This window comes from Zea mays, chromosome 4, assembly GCF_902167145.1.
Source record: "Zea mays cultivar B73 chromosome 4, Zm-B73-REFERENCE-NAM-5.0, whole genome shotgun sequence".
Taxonomy (NCBI): domain Eukaryota; kingdom Viridiplantae; phylum Streptophyta; class Magnoliopsida; order Poales; family Poaceae; genus Zea; species Zea mays.
Genome location: NC_050099.1, coordinates 128,872,727 through 128,898,820, shown reverse-complemented (window position 1 = coordinate 128,898,820; position 26,094 = coordinate 128,872,727). Strand labels below are relative to the sequence as shown.

Genomic DNA, 26,094 nt, shown 5'->3' with positions numbered 1-26,094 from the left:
TAAGGAACTTATGTGATAAAGAGTTAATTAAATTCCTCTACAATACCCAGTTATCCCGATAGGGCGTCCGTATGGGCGCCCCATGTTCTAGTCAAATCAAGACCAAACTCACGGGTTTTTTTTGTTTCGCGAGTAGCGCGTGCTCGATCAACGAAAGGAAAATTTCCGAAACAGAGGCGGCCCGCCGGGCGAGCGCGCCGGAGCCCGCATGGGTGCCTCGTCCACTCCGGCGGCCGCGGCCGCGGCCGCGCCGAGCCGGCGCAAGGTGACGCTCTATCTGGTGCTCCTCACCTTGCAGTACGGCGCCCAGCCCCTCATCTCCAAGCGCTTTGTCCGGTAAACCCATCCCTCGCACGCGCCGGCCAGGGTGCCTTCCCTAGTTGATTCTCCAAACGCTTTGGTACCCTAGAACGCTCGTGCTTGGATTCCTTTTTTTTCCAGACCATAGCTTTTCCTTTCAGAAAGGCATGTGCAATTTTGGAGTCGCGCAATGAGCGAATTCTAGTTGCTCGCTTGGTAGACATCCACATTGTGGAAGCGTGGGAGTCTATGCAGTAGCATTTCAGCTATTCACGGAAATTGGGGTACATTTGATATGACATAGAAGCTTTTGGCTGCTTCCATAATCTGAGACCTGGGAGCTTCTGGATGGTTAATACAGCACACATCGTTCCCCTTCCGAAATAATGATGCCCTACATGTGGGGGATTACTGCCCATTAGCCTTATGCACAGCATTGCAAAAATCGTCGCCAAACTTCTTGCAAGCAGGCTGGAACCTTTTGTGAACAGCAACCTTCCGGGCTCTCCTCAACAACATCCCAGGGAATTCGAGGTAGCCCCCTCTCATGGATGCTCTTTATCCTAGCAATTGATCCGCTTCATCACATCGAGTGGCCAGAACAAGGTATGCTCATGGCGATTGGCTCACAAGAGCTCAGTCTTCACATTTCCCTATATGCAGATGATGCAGCTATTTTCATCAACCTCAGCCTGCTGGAGTTGGACACCGTTTGCCACACCCTCGACACTTTTGGACAGGCTTATGGGCTGGTCATGATCCTACAAAAAGGCACCATCCTCCCAATTAACTGAGGGAGTCTACATTGACCAAATCATATTGCGGTTTTTAGGGCAGCTCTGGTCTTTACCTTGCCGCAGGGACGGATCTAGCGGTAGGGTAGGTGGGGCTCCCCTACAGCTCCCGAGTACATGGAGTCCCACTAAAGCCTCTCCTAAAATTTGAAACAACAACAACAACAACAACAACAACAACAAAGCCTTTTGTCTCAAGCACGTTGGGGTAGGCTAGAGATGAAACCCCGTATGAAAACCTCAGAGCTCAACCCCCAAAGAAAAAAGGGGAAACAAAGGCAAAGGAGAACCGAAAACGACGAAACGGAGGAACACATAAAAGAGATAAAACCCACAAGAACCAGCAAGGTCTAAATGGGCACAAGAAAAGGTCAAACGATTAAGGAGGAAAAGCGAGACTATAAATCAAGGTTCTGGCACGTGAATTGCACACTTCCACCCCTTCCTATCCACGGCGAGCTCTTTATCAATATTCCACTCCTTCAGGTCCCTCTTCACAGCCCCTGTCCACGTCAAGGTTGGTCGACCTCTACCTCTCTTCACATTCTCGGGACGCCTAATTATTCCGATATGCACTGGTGCCTCTTCAGGTCTTCGTTGGATATGTCCAAACCATCTCAAACGATGTTGCATAAGCTTCTCCTCAATTGGCGCCACTCCTACTCTCTCTCGTATGTCATCATTCCGGACTCGGTCTCTCCTTGTGTGACCACATATCCAGCGCAACATACGCATCTCTGCCACACATAGTTGTTGGACATGTCGTCTTTTAGTGGGCCAACATTCTGCTCCATACAACATAGCCGGCCGGATTGCTGTCCTGTAGAATTTGCCTTTTAGTTTGTGTGGCACCCGGGGGTCGCATAAGACACCCGCCGCTTGCCGCCACTTCAACCATCCAGCTTTAATTCTATGACTGACATCCTCATCGATGTCTCCATCCTTCTGAAGCATTGATCCTAAGTAACGAAAAGTGTCTTTCTTGGGTACCACTTGCCCATCAAGACTAACATCGCCATCTTCATACCCCATGGCACTGAAATCACACTTCATATACTCCGTTTTAGACCTACTAAGCCTAAAACCTTTTGCTTCCAGCGTCTGCCTCCACAATTCCAACTTTTGCGAAACACCACTCCTACTCTCCTCAATAAGTACCACATCATCGGCAAAAAGCATACACCACGGTATATCTCCTTGTATGTCCCTTGTGACCTCATCTATCACCAAAGCGAAAAGATAAGGGCTCAAAGCCGACCCTTAATGTAGTCCTATGTTAATTGGAAAGTCATCGGTGTCCCCATCACTTGTTCGGACACTTGTCACAACATTAGTATACATATCTTTAATAAGATTAATGTACTTTGTTGCTACTTTGTGTTTTTCCAAGGCCCACCACATTACACTCCTGGGTACTTTGTCATAAGCCTTCTCCAAGTCTATGAAGACCATATGCAGGTCTTTCTTTTGTTCTCTGAATCTCTCCATAAGTTGTCTTAGTAAGAAAATGGCCTCCATAGTTGATCTCCCGGGCATGAAACCAAACTGATTTTGGGTCACGCTCGTCAGCTTTCGCAGGCGGTGTTCAATGACTCTCTCCCATAGCTTCATTGTATGGCTCATGAGCTTAATTCCACGGTAATTAGTACAACTTTGAACATCTCCTTTGTTCTTGAAGATTGGTACTAATGTACTCCGCCGCCACTCGTCGGGCATTCTGTTTGTCCGAAAGATGGTGTTGAAAAGCTTAGTCAGCCATACTATCGCTATGTCTCCAAGGCATCTCCATACCTCGATAGGGATACCATCAGGGCCCATCGCCTTTCCTACCTTCATCCTTTTTAGCGCCTCCTTAACTTCATATTCTTGTATCCTTCGTACAAAACCCCTGTTGTTGTCATCGAATGGTTCGTCCAATTCTATTGTAGAACTCTCATTCCCTCCATTGAACAATTTGTTGAAGTACTCCTTCCATCTATTCTTGATCTCTTCATTCTTCACTAATAGTTGGTTTGCTTCATCCTTGATGCATTTGACTTGGTTGACATCCCTTGTCTTCCTTTCACGAATCTTGGCCATCCTATAGATATCCTTTTCTCCCTGCTTTGTGTCCAACCGTTGATAAAGGTTGTCAAAGGCTTGACCCCGGGCTCTACTAACCGCTCGCTTTGCAGACTTCTTCGCTATCCTATACTTCTCTATGTTTTCTGCACACTTGTCATGATGTAAGCGTTTGTAGCAATCTTTCTTCTCCTTGATAGCCTTTTGGACATCTTCGTTCCACCACCAAGTGTCTTTAACTTCCCTTCTGTTTCCTTGACTCAACCCAAATTCTTCTGAAGCTATCTTTCGGATGCACATCGCCATCTTCCTCCACATGATATTTGAGTCTCCCTCTTCTGCCCAAGGGCCCTCCTCGATAACTCTCTCCTTGAAAGTTTGGGCCACATCCCCTTTAAGCTTCCACCACTTTGTTCTAGTGACCTTGTTATGCTTATTCCGTTGTAAACGAATCTTAAAACGGAAGTCAGCTGCGACAAGCTTATGTTGGGTTACCACACACTCTCCAGGTATAACCTTGCAATCTAAGCAGGCATGCCTGTCCTCTTTTCTCAAGAGGACGAAATCAATCTGGCTAGTGTGTTGGCCACTACTGAAGGTCACCAGGTGGGATGTCCTCTTCCTAAAGAAAGTGTTTGCTATAAACATGTCATAGGCTAGGGCAAAGTTCAGGATTTCCTCTCTTCTTGATTCCTAGTCCCAAAGCCGAAGCCTCCATGCACACCCTCGAAACTGGTGCTAGATGTACCCACATGGCCATTGAGATCTCCTCCTATGAAGAGCTTCTCGCCAACTGGCACACTACTAACCATGTCCTCCAGGCCTTCCCAGAACTCCCTCTTTGAGTTCTCATTAAGGCCTACTTGAGGAGCATACGCGCTGATAACATTGAGAACCAAGTCCCCAATGACCAGTTTGACTAGGATGATTCTATCTCCTACCCTCTTAACATCTACTACTCCATCTTTAAGGCTCTTATCGATCAAGACGCCTACTCCATTCTTGTTTGTTGCAGTCCCCGTGTACCACAACTTGAAGCCTGTACCTTCCACTTCCTTCGCCTTCTGTCCTTTCCACTTGGTCTCTTGAACGCATAAAATATTTACTCGTCTCCTCACCGCAACGTCAACTATTTCTCGTAACTTACCTGTTAAGGAACCTACGTTCCAACTACCTACACGGACCCTAGTTGGCTCGACTAACTTCCTTACCCTTCGCACCCGCCGAGGAAGATGCAAAGACCCTTGCTCATTTTCCACTACACCCGGGCGCCGATGTAGCGCGCCACTAAGGATGCGACGACCCGATCCTTGCTCATTTATCACCGGCTCCAGATCAAGAGACGGCGCGTCACTTAAGGGGTGACGGCCCGACCCTTGCTCATTTAACACCATACCCGAGTTCCGATATGGCGCGTCGCTAAGAGGGTTACGCCCCAACGATTTTCTTTGTGGTTTCATCTCCATAAGATTTGGCTGGTTTTTACGTTGGTTTGCCGGACCTAACACAACCCTCCTCCTTTACCGGGCTTGGGACCGGCTATGTTGAAACGACTTAAGGAAGTCTTCCAATCAACATAGACGGAGTTCTCTCCTAAAATTTGAAACGTACATAATATAATCTCATTATGTATTTTATGGTTTTTATCGTTAATCGATGTTTTTAATGTAATATTACTTTGATGTTTTAATATAATACTACTTCAAACTATTAAGTATGTCTTTTGTGAGTAATTTAGTGGGATTATATCGTTGTAGCTGTTTAAGTCAGTCCCTCCTATTTTTTTTGGGCTCCGTCGTTGCCTTGCCGTTATCTCGGTCCTAAAAAAACTCACCAAAGCACATCTTCAGCCTACCACCACAAAACCGGGGCAAGACTACCTAGCTGGAAAAGCTGTCTGACTTTGATCAACTCGGTTCTCTCATCAATTCTAAGATACACACTCATGGTTTTCACCTCTCCAGTTGCTGTTCTTTTCTTTGGATGGGGGCATGGCAATGCGAGTGGAGGCCAATGTCGTGTAGCTTGGAAACACCGCATGCACCCCTGCAATTTGGGCAGACTTGGCATCTTGGACCTCCAAAAATTCATCTGTGCACTTCGCCTACAGTGGCTTTGGTTGGACTGGGCTGCAGAGTCCAAACCATGGGCTGGCTTTGAACTTCCATGCAACGACTCTGACCTTAAGCTTTTTGAAGCCTGCCATCATTTCAATTGGAGAGGGCAACAAGGCCCATTTTTTGAAAAACGACTGGCTCAACTGAAGTGCACCCAAATACAAAACACCGTCCTTGTTCAGGCTGATTAGGTGCAAGAACAACTCTGTTGTCATTGAACTCTCGGGTGAGAGGTGGATTCACATTCTCCGCCGCAAAGTTTCTTTGGTGGTCCATGTTGCTGAATTTGTCGATCTTTGGTCACAAGTCCAATAGACCGAGCTTCTGCCAAACAACCCCAACACCATCGGAGATGGACAAGAGATGGTTCCTTTTTTAGATAATGGACACATAGTTCGACCTTGGTCTCAAATGAGGTTACGACCAATTATTACAACTGAAGGCAGCAACCTGCCTTGACCTCTCACATGACCTCACCAAAGAACACCAAATACTAAATCAAAGCTACTGCACGGTTAAACGCAACGAAGATCCCCATCCAAAATTGCGAAAGAACCGTAGTAGCACCATCTCCACATTACGACACGAAGACTTTATTAGCTCTTGGTCCTCCCTTTTAGGCTGAAGCTGAATCCAGAAGTGGCACCAATAAGTTGCCCTGAAGGTTATCTGCAAACAAGGAGACGATTTATTAAAAACCACATCATTCATACTTAACCAAATAGCCCAACATATTGCAGATGCAACGGTTAATAGTAAGTGGCGTGATCTGGCTAGCAGCCCCCTCGCCCAGACCCCAAACAAATCATTAGCATCTCGGGGAGGCCTCAACTCCGTACTTATCTGTAACAAACGTCATATGAAAGATGCATACAAACACTAAAAACAGGTGTTTTATTGTCTCCGGTCTGCTACAAAAGCAACATGTCTTATTACCATTCCACTTCCTCCTAGCCAAGTTATCCTTTATTAAAGTTACACCTCTTTTGAGGTACCACATAAAAACTTTTATTTTCAAAGGTATCTTAAGTTTCCAAAGGTCCCTGTTATCCACTCCCACCCCATTGTTGAGAGTTGCATGATACATGGAATGAACAGTAAACAACCCATTAGCAGTCAAATTCCATCTGAACGAATCCCTATTAGTATTCAAATTAGTATGTGCCACCAGCGTCACTAATTGAAACCATTGGACCCTCAACTGATGGACCAATCCTCTGCAAAAGGATTTGTTTAAGGGTACCGTGGAGAAAACTTAAGCAACAGTTGTGTTCTTCTTCCTTACTAGATTATATAGAAGCGGGAATCGAAATTTCAACGCTCCCAACCTGAGCCAATCATCTTGGGACCCATCATGTACCTGAAAGGTACCTTTACTAATGAATAGATCCTTAATTTTCATAAGGCCACTCCAAAAGTGAGAATAAATGGCCCTTCGCTGTGCCTGGGATAAGGTCCGATTGGCCAGATATTTATGTCTCAGTAAGGATTGCCACCATTCTATGGGAGAGAGTTATTGAGCATCGCCTGAGAGGAATGACAAGGTTGTGACTAGCGTCCGAACAACTGATGGTGATACAAATGTTTTTCTGATTAACATAGACATCAAGGTTCAGCTTTGAGCCCTTATCTATTTGCCTTAGTGATAGATGAGGTCACGAGGGATATACAAGGAGATATCCATTGGTGTATGCTTTTCGCTAACGATGTAGTTCTAATAGATGAAAGCCAGGAAGGAGTAAATAGAAAGCTAGAGTTATGGTGTCAGACCCTAGAGTCAAAAGGATTTAGAATTAGCAGTACCAAAACCGAATATATGAGATGTGACTTTGATACTACAATTAGTGAGGATCAGTGTTTACAAGTCGTCCGACTAATCGCGATTAATCGCGATTAGTCGGGCTGGTCGCCTGGAAGAGGGCGATTAGGAGGACGACGCGATTAGGGTTTCTAGTCGTCCGACTAGTCGTCGACCTGGGCGATTAGTCGTCTGGTCGAACACTTCCTGGTCGTTTTTGGTCGTTGCAGTTTTGGTACTGGGCTTCACTCTGGTTTTTGGCCCATCTACAGTAGCCCGCCCCTCCAAAAACCCTCCCAGCCACCAGGACCCCTCCCAGCCGCCAGAAACCCGCCAGAACCCTTCCCAGCCGCCAAAAACCCTACTCCTCTCCTCTGTCCTCTCTGGTTTCTGCCAACGTCTCTGCTCCAGCCTCCAAGTGCTCCAGCCAGCAGGTAATGCAGTTTGGATGCTCTAGCGCGATTTGTTTGGATGCTGATCTGCTCTAGGTAGCAGCCAGCAGGTTCCTGCTGTACTTTTTACTGAATTACTGCAAGTAATTATGCCAATATTACTTTCAGTTTGGACTTTGGATGGATTCTGTTTTACACTTTTACTGAATTACTGCTAGTCTGCTACTAATTATGCCTATATTATTGCAGAAATACAATGTTTATATAGTTAATATATAGTTATATACATATACATATGTCCTTAAATCTATAGGACGACTAACGGACGACTAACGGACGACCAGAGGTCGACCAGGACCGATTAGGTCGACTAATCGTCGCCCTAATCGCGATTAGTCGCCTGGTCGCCCCTCTCACTCGACCAGCTGGTCGCCCGACTTGTAAACATTGGTGAGGATGTAGATGTAAGTTTGAGAGGCCAGGTAGTACCAAAGAAGGACACCTTCTGTTATTTGGGATTGATGCTTCAGAGAGATGGTGATATTGATGAAGATGTTAGCCATAGAATCAAAGCGGGGTGGATGAAATGGTGTCAAGCATCAGGAGTCCTATGCGACAAGAGAGTGCTACAGAAGTTGAAAGGCAAGTTCTACAGGACAACGATTTGGCCTGCTATGTTATATGGGGCTGAGTGTTGGCCTACTAAGAGACGACATATCCAACAACTAAGTGTCGCAGAGATGCGTATGTTGCGTTGGATATGTGGGCACACAAGATTGGACCGAGTGAGAAACGATGACATACGCGATCGGCTAGGAGTAGCGCAAATTGAAGAAAAGCTTATTCAACACCGGTTGAGATGGTTTGGTCATGTCCACCGGAGACCCCCAGAGGCACCAGTGCATAGAAACATCATAAGACGAGACAATAATGTGAAGAGAGGTAGAGGTCGACCAAACTTCACATGGGAGGAGGCAATCAAAAGGGACTTGAAGGAATGGAATACCCCAATGGAGTTGTGTTTAGATAGAAGTGCTTGGAAAGAAGCTATCCACATGCCCGATCCGTAATTAGGCCTTTTTCCTTTTAGTGCTCTCAAAAACTTTTCCCCCCTTTCTCTCTCTTTCTCCTTTTCGTAACATCTTGTTGGGTTTCAACTCTAGCCCACCCCAACTTGCTTGAGACTAAAAGGCTATGTTGTTGTTGTTGTAAGGATTGCCACAATTCAAGGGCTCCTTCTCGCCATTTGACCCCAACTTTGTGTGGAAGGCCAAGGCCCAACCGCCAAAACAAGTGCAAATTCTTTGCTTGGACGGTAGTCCATAATAAAATTCCCACGGCAGAACACCTTGCTAATAGGGGCTGGCCACCCCACCCCACATGTTCTGTATGTCACACCGGTACATAAAAGGCATTACACCTCTGCCTTAACTGTCCATTCTCAAACTTTGTTTGAATGTGAGTACTCTCCATACTTGACTTGGACCTCCCACATAATGTCGTGCTAGATGACTTCACAAACCTATCCAATTGGTGGCATGAAACCTCCAAAGCCACACCAAAATCTTCACATCATGAGCTCAACGGGGTCATAATCTAGTAATCTACATCATGTGGAATATTTGGAAAGAGAGAAACAGATGCATCTTTGAACATTCATCGCTCTATGTGGATGAAGTGGCATTCTGCACCATGGAAGACATTAACCAATGTAGAAGCACCCTTTTTGTAGCACCTTGAGAATCCCTATTGTGCATTTCCATTTTCTTCCTTTTCTCAGCATCAGGTCCTGGATGTTTATTCACACCTCGTGCCTGAATGTTTATCAGGTTTGCGACAGTGGTGTATACCTTTTATTTGCTCCCTTTTTAAGTTTTAATTGATTAAGCAGAGCTCCTGCCTGGTTCCACTAAAAAATATTTGATCGATGCTTATTCTAGTTAGGATATTATACTGTTCTAGTCAGTTGATATTTGCTCGATAAATAAGATAGGGTAATAAATTTGCTTGTTCAAGATCAAAGAGATAGGTTCATTTATGTGACCATGGTATAGATTAGCTGGATGAACCATGGGGTGTAGATGAATCAGATGGACATTGCTCCTTTCTTTGGTAATACCTTAACCAACCTATAAAAAGTGCATGAGTTCATAACAAAATTTTCAGCAATGCTGATTCATGGCTTTGAGATGCAAGGTTTTTTGTTATTTATGAAATTTCATTCTTTCCACAGCTATTTATGATGAAAGGGAAACAAAATACCATTTTCTACGTACTAAACCTTTGTTGTTTCTACCGCTGCAGCCAAGATACTATAGTGACTTCACTCGTTCTTGCAACGGAAGCAGCAAAGGTCTGGCACTAGTTTTTAGTATGATCATTATGACATGTTTTTCACCTGGGTGTTTCTGATTTCCTTTTCATCTGTATAGGTTATTTGTGCAATCATTTTATTGATTGCAGACGGTAGTCTGAAAAAACAGTTCAGTAATTGGACCCTCATTGGATCACTGACTGCGTCTGGACTGCCTGCTGCTATCTATGCCCTTCAGAATAGTCTGCTGCAAGTATCATTCAAGAATCTGGATTCCTTGACCTTTTCAATCCTTAACCAGACTAAGCTTTTGTGGACATCATTTTTCACATTTCTTATTTTGGGGTATGTCCCTATTTGCATTTCAATTTCAAAAAAATACTCAGGTTGAAGAACATCTGAAGAAGTAACTACCAAAACATGCATGCAAGCATTATAGTTCGAACTTCCTTAGTATTGAATACTTGCAGAGTCATTTGATCCTGTCGACGCCGTGCCTGAGACCAGAAGATGTTCACCTAATGAAAAGTGGCAGTTCTTAAAACTTGTCTGGTGCTCTAAAGTTTAACTGCAAAATGTTGATTATCTGGAAGTCCATATGCAAACTATACATATTAAGTCTCTGTTTGGGATAGCTCTAGCTCGAGGAAATTTGGTGTAGTTGGTGGAGCAAGTCATTAGTTGCTCTAAAAAATCGTGGAGCTGGAGTTGTAAGCCTTTAGAAGACATTTAGATAAACCATTTTGTTTATTATTTAGATTAAAATCATTTTTAAAACTATTTAAATTGATATTATAAACTACAGCTCCACACTGGAGCCATCCCAAACACCCCCTAAATAAGTCACAAGCTAATAATTCAATGAGCCTAGTCGTTCATGCCTTTTTAGCTCAAGGTTGGTAGCATAGTTTTCATAAAAAAAATGAAGGGGTGAGGGGCGGGAGGCCTCAAGGTTGTGCAGAACAAATAGTGGTTAATGGATTATGAAAAATGAAATCTCAACATGGAGTTTCATCCTCAACCCTGGATGATATAGAATTAGCATGTTAGGGAATTAGTCAATTTTGTGGTCTATTTAGACTGTTTTCGAAGAATTTGGTTTGAAGTTATTTTTGGGTAGATTGTCTTAGTAATCAGCACTTGGGTTTATAGTTTACTACTGATCACTTACTACATGTAACTTGGGACTCTTATGTTCATTTTGAAACTTCTCCATCCACAATATCACGTCATTAACTCTCTGATTAAACAAACAACTACCAGCACTCAGTAGTTTGATTTCCTTTTGCAACATCATGCAGATCTGGACTAGTAATTCCAGCACTCATTAGTTTGATTTCCTTTTGCAACATTGTGCAGGCAAAAGCAATCATCCAAGCAAATTTTAGCATTGGCCCTCTTAATTAGTGCCGCTGTTCTTTTAAGTGTTGGGGAGAGTACTAGCAAAGGTTCAAATGGTGGTGGCTCTGACTATATCTTGCTATATGGGATCATTCCGGTTACAGTCGCTTCTATGCTGTCTGGTTTGGCCTCTTCATTATGTCAGTGGGCATCTCAGGTTGGACTTTCGTACCTTGTTATTTTCCAGGATGCAGTTTATGGCTAGTACTAACATGTTCACTAATGCTTCAGGTTAAAAAGCATACCTCTTACATGATGACTATAGAAATGTCATTTATTGGAAGTGTGTGCTTGTTAGCAAGTACCTATCGGTCACCAGATGGAGAAGCCATAAGGAAATATGGGGTTTTCCATGAATGGACTTTCTGGACCATGGTGAGTAACTGAGTACTCCATTATGGTTTTTTCCCCTATCACTATTGGGTAATAATTGGACATGTCCCAAGTTGAAGGCTGCGTGTGTAAGCAACGGGACTCTTACTCTCATCGAGAGGATGACACTATGAGCTGGGGCAATTTTCTGTTTATTTTCTCAAACACTACACAATGCAATATCCGTCTAAGGGTTGGAATACATATTTATAGCCCAAGGGGCTGCAGCATATGCTTCCTAGAGATACGAATATTCTGTCCTACAAACTGCACTAACTACTAGGTGTTGTTGTATTCTAGTCAACAGAAAAACTGCAGCAAGCTGCTGTCCTCCAAAAGCTGAAAAATGGAAAAAAGGAGATACCTGCAGCACGCTGTCCTTGCAGTCAAAAGACTGTTGCTGCTGCTGTCCTACAACAAAGATGCTGTGCGGACTGTCCTCCACACCACAAAATTAGAGATGCTGTCCTCCACACGAAGACCACATGACTTATTCCATTGTTCTCCCCCTAAGTCTTGTGCGTCGCCTTGTGGGAAAGTTGAGCCATTCCGGACCTGGAAAAAAGCTCAAGGAACTTGATCCTCCCAAGGAGCTTGGTTAGCAGGTCCGCAAATTGATCCTTGGTGTTGATGTAGCGCACCATGATGCTCCCTTCTGTCAAACAGTCACGAATGAAGTGGTACCTCACCCGGATGTGTTTGCTCCGTTCATGGAACACGGGGTTCTTGGCCAACGCCAGGGCGGACTGGCTGTCCACCCGGAGTTCCACTGTTCCAACGTCTCTTCCGAGGAGATCACCGAGCAGGCGAGCAAGCTAGAGTGCCTGAGTTGAAGCAGTGAAGGCCGCTATGTACTCGGTCTCGCAGCTGGACATAGCCACCACCTGCTGCTTGACCGACTGCCAGCTGATGGGGCACTTGCCGAGGAAGAAGAGGATCCCTCTTGTGCTCTTGCTGGTGTCGATGTCGCCGGCGTGGTCGCTGTCGCTGTACCCGACAAGGTGTGCCTCCCCAGGGCACCTTGGGTAGTAGAGACCATGGTCAAGAGTCCCCGCAACATAGTGGACGATCCTCTTCATAGCCTGCTCGTGCTCCGTCGTCAGTCGCTGCAGGAACTGACTAACTTAGCCGACAGAGTATGCCAGATCCGGTCGTGTGTGGACGAGGCAGCAAAGGCTCCCCACAAGACACCGGTACTGAGTAGCGTCCACCTCCTCCGCCGTGCTGTCACGACTCAGTTTTAGCCTCTCCTCTATCGGAGTCAGAGCTAGGTTGCAATTAGTGAGCCCATCCAGCTCAACAATGCGCCTGGCGTAGGCGGTCTGGCGAAGTGTGATCCCAGAGTCACTCTGGTGCACCTCAATCCCTAGGCAGAAGGAGAGATGCCCTAGGTCACTCATCTGGAAGGTGGCCTTCATCTCTTCCTTAAACGCCGTCACCTCTGCATCTTTGGCACCGGTGGTCACCAAATCGTCGACGTAGACACCCACTAGCAGGCCATTTTCTCCATTGCCCCGCCGATAGATGGCCGCCTCGTGCGGGCTTGGCATGAAGCCCATCCTCTTGAGCGTGGAATCCAGTTTGGCGTTCCACGCCCTCGGTGCATGTCGCAAGCCGTAGAGGGCCTTGCGTAGGCGCAATACCTTGCCCTCCTTGCCACGGATCGCAAAACCTGGCGGTTGATGTACGTAGACCTCCTCCTTTAAGTTGCCGTTAAGAAACGCCGACTTGACGTCCATGTGATGAACGTGCCAGCCCTCATGGGCTGACAGCGCAAGGAGTCACACGGATTCCATCCGTGCCACGAGGGCGAAAGCATCGTCGAAGTTGATCCCCTCCTGCTGTAAGAAACTGCGTGCCACCAAGCGAGCCTTATGCTTGACAATGGCGTTGGCTTTCATCCCTCTTCAGTTTGAACACCCACTTAAGGGTGATCGTGCGATGACCATGAGGGAGATCAACGAGCTCTCAGGTGCGGTTTGTCTCAACCGCGTCCATCTCCAACTGTATCGCGGCACACCAAGCTGCGTGTTTCTCGGCCTCCGCGAAAGACCGAGGCTCGCCATCGTCGCATGCAAGATGCAACTCTTCCGCCAGAATGCGAGACGCCAGGCCCGACACCGACGGGTCGATGAGAAGGCCCTCCACCTTTCGATACAGCAACGGCTCGCCGTCATAGCACGCGTCGACGCGCTCCTCGTCGTGGGAGAGCGGGGTCACGAGCTCCACTGGGTCGTGCTCGACACGAGCTGGCATCGGAGAAGACGTTCCCGGAGTGGGTACCGTCGGTGCTGGAGTACGTGGTGACGGAGAGCTCGCTGGAGCCGGAGTCGTGGCTGGATTGCGTTGTGGCGAAGAGCTCGTTGTAGCCGGAGCTGGAGAGCGTGGCGTTGAAGTCGGTGGAGACTTGGGGGCTAGGGTAGGCCTATTCGGAGAAGGGTCGCCTACTCCCCCGGCTCCTTCAAAGTGGACGTACTCGATGGTGAAGTCGTCGTACGTCGTAGTCGTGCCGTCGTCCACCGCCTTGTCCCAGGTCCATCCTCGCCCTTCATCGAACACTACGTCGCGCGCCATGCGCACACGTAGTGTTCCTGGGTCAAGGATGCGGTAGGCCTTTGAGCCCTCCGCGTAGCCAATGAACACCCCTAGGGTGCTCCTGTCGTCGAGCTTGCCTATGTGGCCAAGCTCCTTGGTGAACGCGAGGCAGCCAAAGACCCGTAGGTGAGAGACCGTCGGCTTGCGCCCATGCCAAGCCTCATCGGTGTCATTGCGTTGAGTGCCTTGGTGGGCGAGCGGTTGAGGATGTAGACCGCTGTCACCACTGCCTCTCCTCAGAAGACAGCCGACATTCCCCTCTGCTTGAGGAGAGCCCGAGCCATCCCCATAACCGTCTGGTTGCGCCGCTCGACGATGCCGTTCTGCTGCGGGCTATACGGCGCGGAGTAGTGGCGTTGAACGCCCTTATCCGCTTAGTATGACGCGAACTCAGTCGCTGTGAATTCACCGCCATTGTCGGTGCGCAGCACGCGTAGCTTGTGGCCGCACTCCGCCTCCGCAGCGACCTGCACATGCCTGATGGCGTTCGCAGCCTCTCCCTTGCTGCCAAGGACCATCACTCACATGTAGCGGGAGAGGTCGTCGACGAGCAGCAAGAAGTAGCGTCATCCTCCTGGTGTGGCTGATGTTACCGGGCCACACAAGTTCCCATGCATGAGCTCGAGCCTCTCATTGGCTCGAAAGCTCGACTGCTGGGGAAAGGGGAGCCGTCTCTGCTTTGCCAACACGCAGACATCGCAGAATTGCTCCACATGGTTAAGGCACGGCAGGTCTCGTACCATCTACTTGGCACTGAGCCGCTTCAGGGCCTCGGAGTTAAGATGCCTGAAACGCTCGTGCCACTGTCATGTCCCGTCGTCCCGACGAGAAGCAAGGCAGCAAGGTTGTGCCACCTTCACATTTAGGATGTAAAGCCGATTTGGACTCCTGTGTACCTTGGCAAGAAGGCGACGAGAGGGGTCCCAGATGCTCATGACTCCTTTCTTGACCTCCACGCGCGAACCGTTCTCATCCAGCTGTCCTAAGCTGATGATAGAGTTCCTCAACGCAGGGATGTAGTAGACTTCGGTGAGCAGCCTGTGCTCATCAGACGCGACGGTGAATACGACTGAGCCGTCGCCCTTGATCTCTACGCCGAAGGCATCCCCAAACTTGACGGACCCTCGGACGCTAGAGTCGAGCTCCGTGAAGAACTCCCGTTGGTCGGTCATGTGATGAGTGGCGCTGGTGTCGAGGCACCATCCTTCGATCATGTCATTGCTAGAGCCATCGCCGAGGAAAGCGTGTGCTTTCGACTCATCAAGGTGGAGGAGTGCCGCTGCGGCCGGTGCCGCTGGAGGTAGCTTGATGCTTGCGTGTGCTAGGAGCAGAGCTTCCTCCTCCGCCTGTGCGACGTTGGCCTGGCCACATCGTGGCTGTCGACATTCCCTAGCCCAGTGGCCAAGCTTGCCACAGTTGTGACAGCCGTCATCTCGTGCCGGCTTCTTGTTGCCGACGACGCCACCTTGGGCGCTTCCGCGAGCACCACCCTCAGCTTGTCCTCGCGCCCCGGCCTGGGCGCCTCCACGCGCCTTGCGTGGATTGCCGCGTTTGCGGCCCCGTGTCGAGGACTCCCCCTTCTTGTCACCCTGGCAGGCCTCCCACTGCTCCCTAGTGAGATGTAGCTTCCTTTCGATGGTGATAGGCCTAAAGAGGGCCTGTGGTTCGTCGCCGTCGACGACCTTGAGACGAGCAATCGCTTCTTCGATCGTCATCGTGGTGAGGTCTAGCAGAGACTCGATTGAGCGAGCGATCTGCTTGTACTTCTCGGGGATGCAACGGAAGAGCTTCTCGACGACTCTCTCCTCATCATAGGTGTCGTCGTCGAACTGCACCATCTTCTGCAACAGAGTGTTGAGGCGAAGAGCAAAGTTTTCAACATCCTCATCTGGCTTGAAGGCCAGGTTCTCCCACTCCTTGCGAAGAGCCTGTAGTGTGGTCTTGAGAGCACGGTCGCTGCCGATACGGGTCGCAGCGATGGCATCCCAGGCTTCCTTGGCAGTCCGCTTCTGGGAAAACGAAAACTGCATCTCGGGCGGGACTGCAGCAATGAGGACATCTAGCGCCTGTCGATCCTCGTAGTAGTCGACGTCGCCGTACCGAACTGCTTCCCACATGTGGCGAACCTGGAGCCGTACCCTCATTACCGCGACCCACTCGATGTAGTTGGTCTTGGTGAGGGTAGGCCACCCACCGCTGGGACCGATGTCCCTGACAACGGCCTGGACCCCACGGTGACCATGGTACCGATCCGGGGAGGGAGAACCGCGCCGCCTGTAGAGGCCACGATCTCCGTCGACCCGGCTGCCGCCACCGGGGGCACCGTCGGCGCGTCCTCGCCCATCTGGGCTGCCGCCGCGTACGTTCTCGCCCGGAGTGCCGTCGGCGCGTCTGTGCCTATCTAGGCTACTGCCACGCGCGCCCCCATGGGGGTGCGTGGCTGCCCATTGAGCCGTCTGCATTTGTGCTGCCTCCCTTGCCAGCCTGAGCTCGTCATTGGTGCTGCCGTTGCCGGAAACAGAGCTGTCAGCGCTACTGCCGCGCAGAGCCTCGAGCTCTGCCGCCGCCGCACGGGCAGCATCCGCCGCCTCCGCTGCTTCTACTTCCTCTCTTGCTGCTGCCAGTTCCGCAGCCGCTAGTTGTGCTGCCCTCGCTGCTGTCGCTGAAGCAGCTGCCGTTGCTCGCTCGCGTTCTTATGCCGCGGCAACCTCGGCCTCCTGGTGGCACCGCACACTCGAAGTGATCGAGCGAAGAGACATGGTGTGCTAGCGAGGGGTCGCTGCGTGTGGAAGAGGCTCTCCCAGATGAAAGGCTGCTCGTCCGAGCAGGAGAGGAAGGAACAATTGGAGCTCTTGCTGCCGACTGAGTATAGAGAGAGACACGGGAAGGAGATGAACAAGAGATGTTTAGGCTACAAGACAACCTGGCTTTGATACCAATTGTAAGCAACAAGACTCTTACTCTCATCGAGAGGATGTCACTATGAGTTGGGGCAATTTTCTCAAAGACTACACAATGCCACACCCGTCTAAGGGTTGGGATACATATTTATAGCCTAAGGGGCTGCAGCATATGCTTCCTAGAGATGCGAATATGTTGTCCTACAAACTGCACTAACCATTAGGTGCTGTTGTACTCTAGTCAAAACAAAAACTGCAGCAAGCTGCTGTCCTCCAAAAGCTGAAAAATGGAAAAGGAGATGCCTGCAGCACGCTGTCCTTGCAGTCAAAAGACTGTTGCTGTGCAGCACGCTGTCCTTGCAGTCAAAAGACTGCTGTTGCTGTTGTCCTACAGCAGAGATGCTGTGCGGACTGTCCTCCTATTATGACCGACATCCCCTACACCAGGCACAGGGCCATTAGTGGCTAGGAGGGCTAAGGCCCACGGCCAGGCCACATGCCACATGCGGCCGGGAGATCAGCTAGGATAGATTAGATAAGGGTTAGCTAATAAAAAAGAGAGATTATCTCTAGTTAGTTGGATAGGGTAGCTAATAAAAAGGAGAGATTATCTCTAGTTAGTTGGATAGGGATTAGAAGAGATCTCATAGCTCTTATCCTTAGATCAGATAAGCATCAGCTGAGATATAAATACTTGTAAGAGGTCATCTGTAGAATTAAGCAGAATCAGATTATTCTGGCTTCCCTGAGGGAGCCAGGAGTTGGAATCAATCCCTCTGGTCGCGCAGCCTAGGTCAGCCACGGCGCCCCAGCACCGCCGCCCCCATCTCCCTCGCGCAGCTGTTCATCCTTATAGGCTAAGGGAGATCCCTGGTAGGATCCACAATCCTACCAATTTGGTACCAGAGACCTTCGTTCCTCCGGCCACCATGAGTTCTTCGTCGCAATCCTCACCAGCCTCCATGGTCGCGGTGCCTCCAGCCACCACGCCGCACACCGCGGCACCCTCCACCACCGCCGCGCTCGCTCTGACCTCCACGCTGGGCCTTCCCACCGTCGGGTCGTCATACGATCTGCCCACGATGACGAACGAACAGCTCACAACGGCCATCCTCCACTTCTCCACGAACTTGGCGGCACTGCAAGCTGATCTGTCCGAGATCAAGCTCCACCTGGCGGGCACCCAGCCGTAGCCCACACTGCCGTCGCCGTCTGTGGCCAGCGCGACAATGGCGGCTTCACCACAGCCAGCCCTAACGGCGCCATCCGTACCGCTCCATCAGCTGCAATTCCCGCGCTCGCCGTCGGAGATTCCAGCATGGGCGCGGGGACCTGAACCACCACCGGTCTTTTCGACGACGCCACCGATCTTCAACTCAAACTCATTTTGGGCGCTTCATGAATTTTTGAGTATTTCTTGAGTTTCACCTTTATAACTCAAAAAGAAAACCCAAGTGAAGTGAGAATAATCATCGACAATAACTAAATCATATTTGTTATCGCTGAAGCTTATGCATGCCACTAGTTTGAATAGGTCCATATGTAGCAACTCCAATGGCCTTTTTGTCGTAACTACATTCTTTGGGTGGTGCCGGCTTGACACACTCCATAAATCCTGTCTTTCTCAAACACAACATTTGTTAGTCTGACAATATGATCATCCCAACATGAGCTAGCCGGCAAATCAAAACACATTCCATAAAGTTGTGAAACGGATAACAAATTGTAACTTAAATAATCAAAACATTTGAAAGGGATTGGTGACTTGTAATAGGAATGTTACCAATCACTTCACTCTTGTCGCTATCCCCAAATACAATTTCTTGTGATTCTTGGACTAGTTGTGAAGAGTTGAACATATCTTTTTCTTCAGTTATATGATTTGTGCATCCACTGTCAAGCATTCAGCTTGAGCCACAGGAGTAGACCTACAAAACAAGTTAGACTTTATATTTAGGTACCCAAATTGAAATGGATCCTATGAAGTTAGTTGTAAAAGCCTTGGGTACCTACACACTTCTCATAGTTTTCTTCTTTGTGTAGGCACTCACATACTTGACAACCATCTTACCGTGGTCCCAAGTCAATATATAATCGCATAAATAAGAACTAGAGTAAGGAATTAGAGCCTTTTCTCCATTTGTTGGAATGATCTCCTTCGTTTTGCCTTTTGTATTACCTATGTTTACCTTGTCATGGGTTTGAGTTGGTTTGGTGCTTGATAAGTGGATTCTCCCCAAGGCATCATATAAGTTTGTACCTCCCACAAACTTGGGAGATTTCCACCCCTTGTTCTCTACACTAGGGTTTACCTTTGATGAGTTGTAACCAAGTGCCCTTTTTCCATGGTTGTTTCTTATGGGCTTGTACATAACCTCAACTCTTCTTAACCCATCGTTGTTGGAGCACGCCTTCTTGATAACATTCTTAGCTTGACTCTTCAATATACCTTGCTTTCCATGGTTAGTCAAACAAGCATTTACATAATATTTCATACATTTTTTTGCAAGTTTTAGTGGTGGATGAGCTAGAACAAGGATCCGTTGTTAAGGAGGTGGTGATGCTCTTGAGAGTGTCAAGTTGCACTTTTAGTTCTTGACAATGAACTTCCAAACATAAAAAGTTTGCCTCAAGTGCATCTTTGGCTCACAAGATCAACCATGGAGGATTTTGTAGGAGAAAGTTCAATTTCTTTCTTCTCCATGGTGGTTTTGGCTAAAGATAGCTCCTTAGTCAAAGCTTCCAACATCTCATCTTTACTAGCTACCAACTCATCTTTACCATGCAAAAGAGCCAACAAGAGGACTATCCAAATGGTAGTAAGCTTGACCACGAGACAAAAGGTTTTAGAGAAGTAGATGCCAGGACGTTGAGTGAATACGCGTTGAGTGAATACGCGAAGAACCCATCACACTTTATAGCGCTCAAGAGAACTATTAGTGCAAAACTTGTGTTTCAACACACACTTCCATGTCACTACATTGGAATGCGGGGGCTAAGGAATGAGATCCCAAGTGTTGTTCCCAACGCGGGCATCATACTTCTGTTCCATATCAGCACGCTAATGTGGATCAGTGAGAGCAGCACAGTAGTTGCGTGGAACTGGAGAAAGTGTCGATGCTTCGAAGAGTGCTGGGAACCGAAGACCGTGCTTGCCGCAGGTTTCATGCTGTGTTGACTGACCGCAGAGGCATGACAACTGCTCCAGCAGGAACAGTGGGCGCTACATCTGGTCCCGCAGGAACAATAGGCGTTGGGGCTATTGTTGTGCAAGACATCAGGGCAGCAGGTCAACATCTTGAGTACACCTAGCCGTAGGAATGACCAGTAGTGGGAGCCCTGGTGGCGAAGGGCTGGGCGACGAGGTGGGGCAGATTGGCGTGGCTCACCCGCCTGTCTAGAAAACTGTAGGGAGCAGTCGGGTGGGGAAGAGACAGCTGGCAGAGACCCGACAGGAAAATGTAGCCCTTGTGGTAGGGACAGTAACCATGAAAAACATAGAGGGCAGAGTGAGGTGAAAGTTTATGAGGAGCTGTCATTTTAGCCTTGATAATTAGGCTTGTCCATATTGATGTTTGCATCTGTTGCTTGACTGATCCAAAATAGCCAGTAGGTAAATATTGATCTTTGAGGATCTACTAGGATATTGCTTCACTGTCTTTAGTGCAAGTTAACATTTTCTCAAGGACCAAATTATTAAAATAGGCATTGCCTCCTTCTATGCCTCAATTTTTAATGCCAATCTTTTGAAGGCCATATGTCCTGCATTGACTGTAAAGTACATCTGTAACATCCCACACAGATGGAAGCAAAAGCTGCAACATATCTTTATTGATGTGTGGTCTCTAATCACCATTCTTTACCTCAGGTACCGGTATTAATGAATGCCGTGGGTGGAATTCTTGTTGGTCTTGTCACAACTTACGCAGGTGGTATTAGAAAGGCAAGTCGGCAAGTGCTTACACTGACATTAAGTGAAAAACAGCCATGTCTTTCATTGACATCTGGGAACTGGACCTTTTTTCAGGGTTTTGTTATAGTCTCAGCTCTCCTTGTAACTGCACTGCTACAATTCGTGTATGATGGGAAGCCACCATCACTCTACTGCCTGATGGCATTACCACTTGTTGCGACAAGCATATTCATCTACCAGAAGTATCCATATGTGGATAAGAAGAAGAAAGTCTGATGCACATAATTGTCAGAGATGGGAAGTATCATCAGCAGGATGTAATGCTAACCTTATTTTGTCCACAAGGCTGGAATTTGCACCGTCAAGTGGGCCAGATGTGACTCTTGAAGAGTTGCCTGTTCGTGAATCTATTTTCAATTATCTACTGATCTAGATATATAATTAAATTAGCAGTACAGTAGCCTGGAATCAGTTTCAGCAGGCAGTTGACATGCTTGCATGTAACATCTGGAAGGAGGTTTCATATTAATGGTGTTTACTTGCACAGCATGATGAACCTACTGTGTCTGCCTTTCATGGATTGTTATTTATAGACTGATTTGTGAATTTTGAATATGTTATTTATGATGACAGAAACTAAGAACTAATTATTTTGCGTCAATCCTTCTCATTCGGAATCTGCACTATGTTAGTTGTCATATTTTATCCTGCAATGACTCGTCTAATTCAGATGGTTTTGCTTCTCAATTGTGATTGCTGTGGTTCCCACTAGGCCAGGGCAAAGCAACATGTGCAGTGCTCGCTGTCCCAGCCCAGCTTATGGTGTAGAGAGTCGCCATGCGATTGCTTAATTATCTATGTTGTCTTCGGTTATATGTCTGGTAGTTTTTCTACGTATCATAAGATGGGGAATCCTTGTAAATCATTTATGTTACCTCTAGTAAATCTCATTGTTTGCCATCCTAAACGTCCATTGTCTTTCATATCTCCTGATTAATTCACCATGGTGCATTGTGAAAAAGTTTCAGGTAACTTCTTTATTGAGGCAAAGGAGCAGAAGGTAAGAGTGGCACACAATCTCACTGCCAAGATGTTCCCTTTGAGTCCTCGTTGTCACAGATAAAAGGTAAGTGCTGTCTATAAAACTGAGAATACACCTGTGTTGACTATCCCATCACCAAGAACTGCAATATGACAATAACCAGATACAAAATGAACCTGATGCTAGAAAACTCTTATCTGACGAATAATACATATCTTGTGGGCACCTAGCAACCTAAACCACAAGGTTCTACACAACTAGGTTCACAACAATTATTGCATCCAAGAAGCTGCATGTTCGATGACTTGCATGCACACCAAGGCTATATAGACGAACAAAATGTGATAATTTACATATGTATAATATAATTCTCTCTGCCGAACTCCTAATCAATTAAATCCGGTCACACAGCACTAATTATCCACTTCCCATCCTGTTGTCCTGCATTGAGAGATTTGTGAAAAAAGGGATCATTAGTGGGCATTTGGAATGTTCTACTCAGCTACTACACATCAAATTCAAGTTGTCAGCTAATTTTTGGTGCCACATTAACAATGGCTTTAGACAACTACTGTCTACCTTTTGCTATAAGCTCCAAATTTTCAGTTTATGACAAAGCATTTTTTCTTTGAAAATAGGTTACCGTGCAACTGAACTCACAATGACTGAGAGAGTTGACTCCAGTTCATCATCGTATTTGATTGCTGATGCCTGTCCAAATAACTCCTACTCGAAATGTCAGCCTCGTCGGCAGTATATGGATCAGAATGTACTGAAGCTGCCGGAGGTGACCAGACCGGTACCAATCCACCTTCCCTACCCGTCCAGCTGCTCGATGCCTCTGAAATTGATGGAGCGATACCTAGCACGCGGTGCATGTTGTTCTGAAGATTCTGCTGCTGTTGGTTGCCATTCACCCTGACAGTATTGCCAGTGGCACCGTCAACTGTTTCTTCCCTCTCCGCCCGAGCCTGCAGATGAATGTTTGACGGCACTTCTGGCCTACTGTCCTCACTGGTGTTGCCAAAGTCTGCAGTGAGTTCGGTCTCAGCTCTAATTAACGAGGAAGTCATGCTAGGCACCCTCTGGTCTTCTCGTCTCCAACCAGCCACTACCGGCGTGTGGATGATAGCAGGTTGAGCTGGTTGTCGGTCCACTTCCATCCGTAATTCTTGAGGGAAGTCGATCGGCGGCTCATCTGTGGAATCGCCGAGGCCTTCTTCCATCCCGTTCTCGATGGCAGCACAAGAGGCTGCCTCAAGCTCCCACATCTCTGACAGGGCACCCTGCAACCTGGAATTGGCTGCATCTAACTCCACAATGGGGCGTGGGTAGTTGGAGCCTAGCTCGACTCCTGCAGCCTGAAGCACAGACTCAGGTGCATCCCAGGGGTGGTGTATCCATTCCGTCGGCAGCCTCGCCAGCTCCGGTAGCCATCGCCGTACGTACTCCCCGTGCGGATCAAACTTGTACCCTTCAAACTGAACACGTTGCAGAATTCAGTTTCATATAATCATCTTTGTGCTGCTTTATTGCTCAGGGAAAGACTGAATAGAGCAAAGGTACCTGAGGGTTGTCAATGCGGTCAAGCTCACGGCCATCAGGGAGAGACCCAGAAATGTACTGCCAGCCTAGTGCGTCACTCTCAAGGTCAGCATCCAGCAAGGTGTCCCAGAAGTACTTCATGCCCCAGCGCCATGGCAGCTGGAGCACCTTGACGAAGAAGCTAGAGACAACGACACGTATCCGGTCGTGAACCCAGCCGGTGGCCCAGAGCTCCCTCATGCCAGCGTCGACAAGAGGGTAGCCAGTCCTCCCTTGTCTCCAGACCTTGAAGTGCACCTCATCGACGACCCAGGGGAAGAACCTGAGGTGCGACAGAAGGGGCTTCTCAAGGCTGCAGGGGTGGTTGAAGGTGAGGTACCTCGAGTACTCCCGCAGGCCGATGGCGCGGAGGAATAGCGTGCAGCTCTCCTCGCCGGCGCGGTCGCCGTCGTTGCTCCACATCAGCTGCTTCATCCGCACCTGGTGGAAGACCTTGCGGACGCTGAGCTCGCCGAAGTGCAGGTACGGAGACAGCAGGGACGTGCTGGCGCTGTCGGCCTTCTTGTGGTTCGCGGAGTAGTCGACCAGCGGACCGTCGAGGAAGGCCGTTAGCGCCTTGTCAGCGTTCTGCCACCCTGGTGACCACGCTCGTGCGAGCAGCGCATTGCTGCCCTTCTCGGACTCGTCTTCAAAGATGAGCTCGTCCCACGGACACCTCGACAGGTCACCTGTGGAGCTCAGCATTTTTCACGTCATCCAGTGTGGCCATTAGAACTCTGTAGGCAAATGCATTTGGATACCTGAATTGATCCTCTTGGGCGGCAGCAGTGGTGCGGCAGGGTCCGGCATGCACAGGCACCTGTTCCAGAATGGCGCGAACATGGTGAAGGGGAAGCCGTCGTCGTCGAGGACCTCCCACGGCTCGTACAGCAGATCGGCGTTGAAGGACTGCACAGTGATGCCCTCCGCCGACAGCTGCTCCTTCACGCGGTGGTCCCGGACCAGCGATAGCGGGTCTGCACGGCGGGCACGAGACAGCGATCGGTGAGGAATCGAGGACCGTTCGTGTCAACCGGGCCCCAAAGTTTATTTTTATTGATGGTTCTTGGGAGAAAAGGAAACTCCAAAGAAGAAAGATGCAGGTTGTTTTGTTTGGTGAGTACAATTGGCTGGGTGCAAGGACTTTTTGGAATTAAGGAGGGCGACGGCGACGGCGACCAAAGTCAGTAAGGCAGGATGCTAATTGCTAAACTAAGCTTGGAGTTGGTTTACGTGTGGAGTATATGAGATATCCATTAATGGCAGATATACGAAAGCGAAACTGTTCATGGAAAGATCCTCTTCTCTAAAATTCTGTATATATATCCTGTGATTTACTATTTAGATAGTGAAGTACGGGATCCCGTTCAACCAAACCCGATAGAGCAAGGCTAGAATACCATGATAAAAAATCGATTTTTGACACGAAGTCAAGCTGACGATTTGCATATACTGTGGCAAGAAGCCAAGAACAGCTGCAACATGTAGCAAGGCGTAAAACAACACCTAGAGCAGAGCAGAGAGAGACAGAGAGGGGGGATCGAACCGTAGAGTCGGTTGAAAAAGAGGTGGGTGGCGCCGGTGCTGCGGACTAGGTCGATCAGCGCGACGACAGCGTCGCTGGAGCGGCGGGTGACGAGGCGGCAGGCGCCGAGCCGGCGGAGCGAGGCGTCGAGGTGCTTCAGGCTTTGGCTGAGCCACCACCGGGACACCCTGCCGGGGTAGTAGGGCCCGTCCTCCTCTGGCGACCACACGTACGCCGGCACGACCTCCCCGGCCGTCCGAGCGGCCGCCGCCAGCGCCGGGTTGTCCTCCACACGCAGGTCTCGCCTGAACCAGACCACCGTCCGCACCCCCGGCTCCCCGCCGCCGCTCATCGAGGACTGCGATGCTGTCATGGCACCCTCACCCTATCCGGCACGGCTGACCAAGAATTCCAGACACAGCAAGCTCTTGGCCCTTTGGCAAGATCCGCAGCAGCTCAATCAAGAATCGGTCAAGCAGCCAAGAACAAGCTCTTGGCTCCCTTCTATGACTATCAGTTGCGCAGGCGAATCAAGCTGCTTCACGCACTGAGCCAGGATTGCTCCAGGAACTGCGGAAAGGCTGGACTGGATGGGCCTCTTCTCTTCAGAGAGGCTGCAGTGGAGATCGGATAATCTGACAAATCCAATCTACCCTCCTCTGATTGAAAATCTGATTGAAAAAAAGGGTCCAGAGTATTTTTTTTCGCCTGGGGAATCGATGATGTTGTGCAGAGATTGGCAGAGGGGCTCTGGGTTGCGGGAAAGGCGAGGGTGTGGTGTGGTCCAGTGCAGAGGGAGGCCTGCGGATATTGGGATTGGTTGGTTCGGATTTGCTCTTGCCTCGTCCTCTTTGCCATTTATCTCCTCGTGCTCGCCTGCGCTTGGCCTTTCCCATAACATATTCCCTCTCCATTTTTGTTTTCCTTTTGTTTTCCCATTTTGCGTGGGCCATTAGATTCCCGTTCAACTCATAAAATTTGGTCAA

General features: G+C 48.6%; 2 protein-coding genes across 5 annotated transcripts; one reads left to right on the top strand and one right to left on the bottom strand.

Annotated features, from left to right (window-relative positions):
• The first annotated feature begins 10 nt into the window (after positions 1-10).
• On the top strand, positions 11-24,878 carry LOC100277665 (CMP-sialic acid transporter 5). Of its 2 annotated transcripts, XR_004857558.1 has the most exons (9): positions 11-265; positions 9,767-9,815; positions 9,895-10,121; positions 11,136-11,334; positions 11,409-11,552; positions 20,913-20,987; positions 21,072-22,083; positions 22,638-23,440; positions 23,540-24,878. XR_004857558.1 is itself a non-coding variant. In NM_001416009.1 (7 exons), exons 1-7 carry the CDS (start codon positions 209-211, stop codon positions 21,231-21,233), a joined length of 984 nt encoding a protein of 327 aa, NP_001402938.1. In that variant the 5' UTR covers positions 113-208; the 3' UTR covers positions 21,234-21,652. The 2 variants fall into 2 exon arrangements, 1 of the variants encoding a protein (NP_001402938.1); NM_001416009.1 differs by lacking the exons at positions 22,638-23,440; positions 23,540-24,878 and having other exon boundaries at positions 113-336; positions 21,072-21,652.
• LOC100502533 (cryptochrome 2) lies at positions 21,994-26,094 on the bottom strand. 3 transcript variants are annotated; one of them, NM_001197008.1, is made up of 5 exons: positions 25,130-25,719; positions 24,345-24,560; positions 23,566-24,272; positions 22,862-23,480; positions 21,994-22,440 (listed from the first exon to the last, which is right to left on the bottom strand). In NM_001197008.1, exons 1-5 carry the CDS (start codon positions 25,479-25,481, stop codon positions 22,403-22,405), a joined length of 1,932 nt encoding a protein of 643 aa, NP_001183937.1. In that variant the 5' UTR covers positions 25,482-25,719; the 3' UTR covers positions 21,994-22,402. The 3 variants fall into 3 exon arrangements, with proteins under 3 accessions (NP_001183937.1, XP_008677764.1, XP_008677763.1); XM_008679542.4 differs by having other exon boundaries at positions 22,076-22,440; positions 22,643-23,480; positions 25,130-26,094; XM_008679541.4 differs by having other exon boundaries at positions 22,076-22,440; positions 22,660-23,480; positions 25,130-26,094.